The sequence below is a fragment of the Pongo abelii genome, chromosome 11 (assembly GCF_028885655.2).
Source record: "Pongo abelii isolate AG06213 chromosome 11, NHGRI_mPonAbe1-v2.0_pri, whole genome shotgun sequence".
NCBI classification, from domain to species: domain Eukaryota; kingdom Metazoa; phylum Chordata; class Mammalia; order Primates; family Hominidae; genus Pongo; species Pongo abelii.
Window position 1 is genome coordinate 114641151 of NC_071996.2, and position 7970 is coordinate 114649120.

The 7970-nt window shown below is 38.6% G+C and overlaps 1 protein-coding gene across 1 annotated transcript; it reads right to left on the reverse strand.

Annotated features, from left to right (window-relative positions):
* Positions 1–1676: 1676 nt before the first annotated feature.
* Positions 1677–1937, reverse strand: LOC112132403 (small ribosomal subunit protein eS27-like). The gene has a single exon (XM_024243937.1). The coding sequence runs from the start codon at positions 1929–1931 to the stop codon at positions 1677–1679; it is 255 nt and encodes an 84-aa protein (XP_024099705.1). The 5' UTR covers positions 1932–1937.
* Positions 1938–7970: the final 6033 nt, after the last annotated feature.

Genomic DNA, 7970 nt, shown 5'->3' on the forward strand with positions numbered 1-7970 from the left:
AAAAATAGTGGTCAGAGAAGACCTCTTTGCAGGGCTGAAATTTGAGATGAAACCTGAAGAAATAGAGTTATGGGAAGAGCAAAAGAATGGTCCACATCCAAACAGAGGGAAGAGCATGTGCAGAAGTCTTGAGGCACATATGTTTAACTGAAAGAAGGCCAGTGTGGCTACGACAAAGTCTGACCTGGCCACCTGGCCTGGGAGCCATGGTGCAGACCTGACCATCATTTTGGGCACCATCATTTTGATTCTGACATAGCACCCTCATTAGCAGAGGCAGCTGAATGCTGCCATCCTAGATGGGGTCTTCACATGCTCAGCATAAGCCACCTCAGCCCATCCCAGCACGCACCTAAACCAACCAGCTTAGATGTAACCTGCAGCACCAGAGACTTTGCTCTCCTCAAATCAACTAGAGATACCGCTGCCCCTGACTTTTTTTTAATTTTTATTTTTTGGCTTTAAAAGACCCACTTCTCCTCTTGTCCAACCTTCTCACCCAGAGCTGAGACTCTATTCTAACATGTGTGCCTTACTGGACAGGAAAATTTTTCCACATTGTGCTCATTCTTTTGCTTTTATCCATTGTTTTTATCTTTGAATAGGAGTTAGGTAAAAAGCAGTATAGATGCATTGGGAAGGTAGAGGAAGAAAAAAATTATTATTTTCTCAACCCTCAGAAATTTTTAGTTGAAATGGTCCCTGCAACAAAAGACTAACAAGAGAAAAGCAAATAGAAGTTTGTCAACATGCATACTTCATGTATACATGGGGGATACCCAGACTATGAGTAATTTCTCAAAGAGATGGCTTTAAATTACATAGCGTCTTCAATAAAGATCAGTACATTTTTGGAAAAGTGGCAAGTCAGAAGAAAAAGACTGATTTTCTAGGGGTGGCCACTTGTGAGAAGTCAAACAAATGGCAGCTAAAGGCTGGTTAGTAAAGCTTGCTAACTGTAGACTCTCCTGGTGCTATCTCCAGGCCCAAAATGGGTCTAAAGTAGTCTTCAGTAGTTAACCTGTGTTATCCCTGGTAGAAGGAAGAGGTAGGGCGATATCTTTTTTCTTCGTAAATCTGTGTCCTGCTTTTAGGCAAGAGAGGAAGGGCAGAGAGCTTTTCTGCATCTGCTTCTTAAGTGCCTTCAGCTCAACAAAATTCTTATAACAAAGAGGTATATTTTATTTTGGTGTGGTATATTCTGGTCTTCCACAGAGTCAAAGAACATAGCCATGGAAAGAAGTTTGGAATTCATCTTAAGTATAAAGTCAGATTACTAAAGGGCATTAAGTAGGGGGAGTGATAAATCCTATTCAAATTTTGAAATGATTATTCTCACTGCTATGCAAACAAATGAATAAACAAAAAATGCTTGAAGATGGGTAAGAGTGACAGGTCAAGGACCAGAGGGGAAGAGGGAGGTATCCGGGTGTTGGAGTGGGTGTTTGTTAAATTGATGCAAGATCAACTTGTCAAATTAATAGAATCATGCTAACAATAAATGTTGGCAATTACAATTGATGACAAGAAAAATCAATATTTATTGAGTGCAAGCTGCCTTATGTTTTCTCCATCAAATTTACACAAACTTATAAGTGTGTTAGAATGAGCTCTTTTTTTTTATCCAAAATGTGTTTATTGAGATGATTTCCCACTCATCTTGATTCAGAGTGCTGTTAGCGCTGCATCCTCCTGAAGGAACATCCTTCTGTAAATCTTGCTTTTCCTCCTGTAGGCAAGCAGAGGACAGTGGAGCAGCCAACACACAAAACTACCATTTGTGCATAGCTAAAGACCGTGGTGATTTTATAGCGTCCTGGGCATTTCACATCCCTAAAATAGGAACTGGGGCTCTGCACCAGGCATTTCTTCTTGTGTTTCCTCTTCTCCTCTTCTGGAGAGGGAGGAAAGAGATATTTTGCAAGAGGCATGTTCTCGTGGGTAGGTCATCACCGCCAGAAAGGTAGAAGGACTCATTTAACAGTTAAAAAAAATTTAACTCAGACAGTTTGGCTAAAGTCACACCGCAATTAGCTGAGATTCAAACCAGACAGTAAGATTACTAAGCTGGTACTCTCATATATGTAAATTTAATTAATTAACAAGAATTGTTGAGAACCTACTGCATGCAAAGTCATACACTGTTTCTCAAGAAAAGGAAAACAAATGAAAATGGAAAAAATCTTATAATAGGCTTTTGTTTACTGTTAGGTAATAAAAACATTGAATAAGATTTTTTCTGTAAAAATAAAAGAATATAAAACTATTTCCAGGCAAGGTGTCAGAGTCCCGTCAGCAGAGAGTGGTTGGCTCATGGGTAGTAAGAAGAATTTACCAACAATAGTATAGGTTTGAAAAGGAAAGTTTTGTTAGATAAAAAGAATGCTCTAGCAGAGTGCAGCGGGGTACTTAGGCAAGAGGACTGAGTGTGCTGCAGTGGATTTTCCTTAGAGGTATTTATGAACCTTAAAGCAGAAGCTTAAGGGTAATGTGGATCACATTAGTCACATAAGTCATGGTAAATGATTACATTTGTAGACATTTTGGTGTCTTCATGTCAGCAAGACTTGCACAATGAATTCTGACATGCATGCATTCCAGAGATGTATAGAAATTCTAGTTACTTACAAATTTTTGGAAACAAAATATGAAATCAGATGCCCACTTTAGATAATAGGGAAGTCTGATTATTTCTAAATTCTTCAGATAAGGACTTTTGCCTCTGGATGGTCTGCTTGATAGCCACGTGGTGGACTTTGCTCTGTCATTTTTCCCCTGACAAGCATCTTGGTCAAATCTTTGACCCTTTGTAATCCCCTATGCTCATGTCCACCTGCTGCCTACCAGGGTCTCAAGAAAGGGAAAACAGCATAGTGAAGATGAGCATTGGGTCTGTCTGGCTGCTTCCTGCTGAAAGGGGCTGTGGAGGGGATATGTTTTGTTTTCCCCTTTTTTGTTCTCTGTCATGAAGGGAATGAAGTGTCGTGAAAAACTTGTTCACGGTGGGAAGACTAGATTCCACCAACAGGCCCCATGTAAGTGGAAGTTCCTGTTGCCAGCTGGTATTGGGATTGCATAGTCATCTGCGGGTGGAATTGTTGTTATCTGGAAGATATAAACTTAATTAGCACATTTAAAAGGCAGGGACCATATATTAAAAGAAGAATAATTAGGAATAAATGTCGAATGAATGGGAGAAGCAAAGTGATTTTTGGAAACCAATCAGTTAGGGTTTGGGTCCAGTCTTGGTAACTTTGGGAAAGTATGTGTAGCCCTTTGGCTTGTTTGAAAATGTCTTGGACGCTAGTTTCCACTTCTCCAGACACATTAATGTAGGCGAAACAGGTTTTGTTGATGACAGCACAGACTCCTCCTTTTTCAGCTAGGAGGTAATCTAGAGCTTGTCTATTATCTAAAACCATTCCTGCTAGTGAGCCTAAAGACTTTCCTAGTGCTGATGGACTTGAGCCAGTTTTTGCTAAGGCTATTTTAAGGAGGCAGTAAGTTCCTGTAGTGTGATTTCATGGTAAGTAAAACCTCCCCAAAAGTTGAGAGTTGTAACAGTTCCCATAACTCCAGTCACAATAAGTCCTAGAGCCCTTTTTCTTTTAGAATGGGATTTTAGATTGGAAGCTATGTTCAAGATAGTGATTTGAGCAGGATCTGTTTTACCAAGAATACAATCACCATAATGAAGAGAATTATCAAGGTAGGGTAGGGCCAAAGCTTGAAAAGGTTTTAAATAATTATCAGCAGTACCACAAAGCCATAATAACCTAGACGGGATGGGTAATACGATGTGATTGGTTTGATTTAAATATTGGGAAAAAGGGAAGGGGGTCTTTTGACAGTTTTTGAGAGGCCTCATACATGAGGAAAATTTATGTTTATGTCCCAGTGGGAGAGGTTTAAAACTAGAGCGGTGCATGAGCAATGAATAGAATATAAAATAAGTGGTACAATCATTATTTTCCACATTGGTTATATCATTACAGTAACATGCATGAATGGTATTGGGAAAAATTGCCTTGCAAATAAAAATCTACTGCAAGTTGAACAATTGTATGTGGTTTTAAGTAATGATAGTTGGATAAAGAGTAAGTGAATTGAGGATAATATTATAAAATTGAAGGATATTGCTAAATTGAATAGTTTTGACAAGGGTTTCCATTAAGCTCTTCTGGAGCACATAAGTAAGTGAAAAGGGAGGTAAAGGAAAGTAGATAATAAAGACAGCAAAGAGTTTCTGGAAAAAAAAAGGTTAGTGTTACCTGGTTGTTTATGAAACAAGAATCATAGATCTTCCAAGGGTTCACAAGTGTGAGTGGGCCGGCGTTGGTGCAGACTTTCTGCAGAAAGATAGATCCCAGGGGAGATTCCCTATAATTTAACAGCTGTAGGAGAGGTTGGGAGGATTTGAAGGGGTCTAGTCCAGAAAGCCTGAAGGAGTTTTCTGTTTGGAGGTAAAGTTTTTAAGTATACCCAGCCCCCTGGGTTAACAAGAAGGCTTGTTTCTGACCAGGAGGGGTCAAGTTTCGGATATTTGTCTCTGTATTCAGTAACGGCCTGGATAGTTTTCCCCAATAAGACAACAATTATAACTCAAAACCCTTAGCTTTTTCTTTCCTCTTATTATCCATGGGACTTTTAACAGGTATGCTTTAGTCCTATGTCTCCAAGATAGCTTCAAAATTCTATGTAGAGGTAATTAAGGAAGCCACGTAAATCTACCAGGTGTCACCCTTACAAATTCCTAGCTAGGTGATTTGGGCTTCTCAAAAAGGTAGAAATGGATAGGAGATAGTGGAGGAAATCAAGCCAAGATCTAAATAAAGTACCATTGATTTGCTAGTAGCTCTGTTAAAGCTCTTTTTGTTGGGTGACTAAACAACATGGGCACTAGTCAGGAAGATGAATTAGTATCCTTATGGTTACACAAGTAAGTCACCTTTTGATCCAAATCAGGAACATTCATGCTCTATACACCCAGCCACCTTGTTATTTACCTGGATAGGTGTGAAAGAGGAAAAATTCATTTTGTATTCTAATCATACCCTGTTAGCACATCTTTTAATTCATGGGCCCTTGCTTTTTGTTTGCTTGCTTGATTTTTTTTTTTTTTTAATTTCAGAACTAAATACATTTTTGACATTTGTACCCTTTTAATTCCAGCTAGTCATTTAACAAGGCAAATTATTCTCAGCATCAGAAAGGACAGACAGGCATATTTGCCTTCTCAGACCTTCCGCCGGGGCACTCGTAGCAGGGTCCATTAGCGCATCAGCTGTGCTCCATATATTTAGCTACAAAAGCATCACAGTTTCAAATGGTACCTTGGAATGTACAAACCCAATGCTCAAAAGCTCAGACATTTTCAGTAACACTAGGTTTCATCTTCCTTTCCCTACTTCCTGCCCCTACTTCACATCCCACTCTGGGAAGATAGCCCCAGTGGATATGTTTTCTTTCTGTTTCAACCCCCCACTTCCATGAAATTAATTAAATGATGTCATGCTTCATTTTATCTGATTTGGAAGCAATTCATCACCCTTTTGCTGGTTGTATTAGTCCAAGCGATCAGCATATTAATTCATTTGTGAGAATAAGCTCAAGGGTAATTACAGTGAGGAGGTTTAATGCCTAAACGTGTTAATGTCTGTAATCAGAAGTATTTTCTCAGTGCAGAACAATTGTTAGACAATTACTGTTGGATATGATTGCCCTGGTAGACAACAGACGTAGTGTCAAGAGGGAAATAGCAAAAGCTTGTTTTGCAAGTACTGTATTATCAGCAAGTTCTCTCTTTTCCCCCTACAATATTTTCTAAGATGTTCAGCTTATGTATAGCCATCCTGGTACTTACTCTCTACATTGTTGATTAAGTAAAAAAGTTATATTTGTTATGTAAAAGGATCACAGGAGACAGCTTGACACTTTCTGAAAGTCTTACCCTTTTCTTATTCTTTCTCTCCTGGTGCTTTGATTTTTATTTGCATAAAATTACCAACTTAATCACTGCCTTTTATTTCCCAATATGCCTCAGAGCCTTCATTACCTAATTTTTTCCTGTAATGAGAAGATTCTTAGGTCTAACTGAATAACAAGACCCAAATATCAAGACCCAAGACCCATTCTTAACAGACAGCAGTCCCTCCCGATTAGCAAATTGCTAATGAATTGAATAAACATAGTGGTAGAACTTGATCATTGATTATCACTCATTACTCTGCTAGAGTAATTTTGTATGTGAATGTTAATTTAATCTCTATTACACTTATTTTTTCTAAAAATTTTATGATACAATTAAAAATAAAATTGTCATAGTTTTCTTTCTACATAGTATGCTTTCCAGAACCTCTTTTAGGCATGCATAAGATTGTATCTAGTTGCAAGGAACAGAAAAAAATGACTCAAATAGTCTTAAACCATAACCTATAAAAAAGATATATCACTTTGTGTAACTGACACATTTCAAGGTAGAGGAAGTTTAAGCATGTTTATCACAGGGCTGTAGTGCCATTTATCTGCAATTCCCTGACTTCTCCATTCTTCTCTATCTTGGTTTTGTCCCCAAACTGGCTTTCCACGACTCCAGCTAGGTATGACATCCCCAGTTCTCACATTTGTATGTGCTCTGTGTAAAACTCTGGTTTACTTAGCTCCCCAAGCATCAAACCAGAGTCAGATATTTTGTGTAATTTAGTTTAGACATACCTTCTACATCTCTCAATAGAACTTCACCATACTTCTCATGAACTTGAGTTCAAATGAAAGTCAGAGAAATGTAGTATATATGACTTTTACATACTCCATTTTACTATATTTTACTGCTATATTTTGAGTTGTAGCACATTTGGATTATTGTTGTTATTGTTGGTGATGGTGCTATTGCCTTTTAAAGCATCTGCTGTTAATACACTGCTGAACGATTAGAAATGGCAATATTTTTGTTAAACCATTAGATTATTATAGTAATACTCCAGCTTTACAAATATCACTCTGAAGGGAGTAAATTCATGTAAACTTCTTTGTAAACTCCATAATAGAAGTAGATACCCTTCTCTGTCAAAGGCTGAGAAGTTGCTCAACTATTACTTGTCCTCATTTGTATTTCTCCTGCATCAGGGCTTTGGAAATAGTAAATGTATCTCATCTACACAATGAGGCAGCTGAAGGCAGGAAGGAAGTCAGACTGCAGTTTTCATGACGTTGGAAGCAAATGCTATATAGCACAAGATACATTAGTCAGCTAAGGCTGCCAGTACAAAATACTACAGACTGTTTTTGTAATACAACAAAAATTTATTTTCTCCTAGTTCTGGAGGTTAAAGTCTAAGATCAAGCAAGGTGCCATTAGGGTTGGTTTCTTGCAAGGCCTCTCTTTGTGGCTTATAGACAGTTTTCTTCTCACCTTGTCTTCACTTGGTAGGTAACAGAGAGATCTCTGATGTATTTTCCTCTTCTTATAAAACCACCAGTCCTAGCTGTCTGTGGCGGCTCACTCCTGTAATCCCAGAATTTTGGGAGGCTGAGGCAGGTGGATCACAAGGTCAGGAGTTCAAGACCATTCTGGCCAACATGGTGAAACCCCATCCCTACTAAAAATACAAAAAATTAGCTGGGCATGGTGGTGGGCACCTGTAATCCTAGCTACTCAGGAGGCTGAGGCACAGAACTGCATGAACCAGGGAGGCAGAGGTTGCAGTGAGATGAGATCATGCCACTGCACTCCAGCCTGGGTGACAGAGCAAGACTCTGTCTCTAAATAAATAAATAAATAAATACGCTAGTCCTGTAGGCTTACATTCCCACCTAATGACCTCATCTAACCTTCCATCCCTAAGGGCCCTATCTCCAAATATAATCACACTGGAGGTTATGGCTCATCAACATATAAATTTTGTGGAGACAATTCAGTCCATTACACAAAGCTTAGGAGTTATTTAAGCAGAGCTATTCTTCAAATAAAC

Bases quoted from the DNA above. Each gene is read 5' to 3' on its own strand.
- LOC112132403 (XM_024243937.1), bottom strand. From the start codon at position 1,931: ATGCCTCTTGCAAAATATCTCTTTCCTCCCTCTCCAGAAGAGGAGAAG.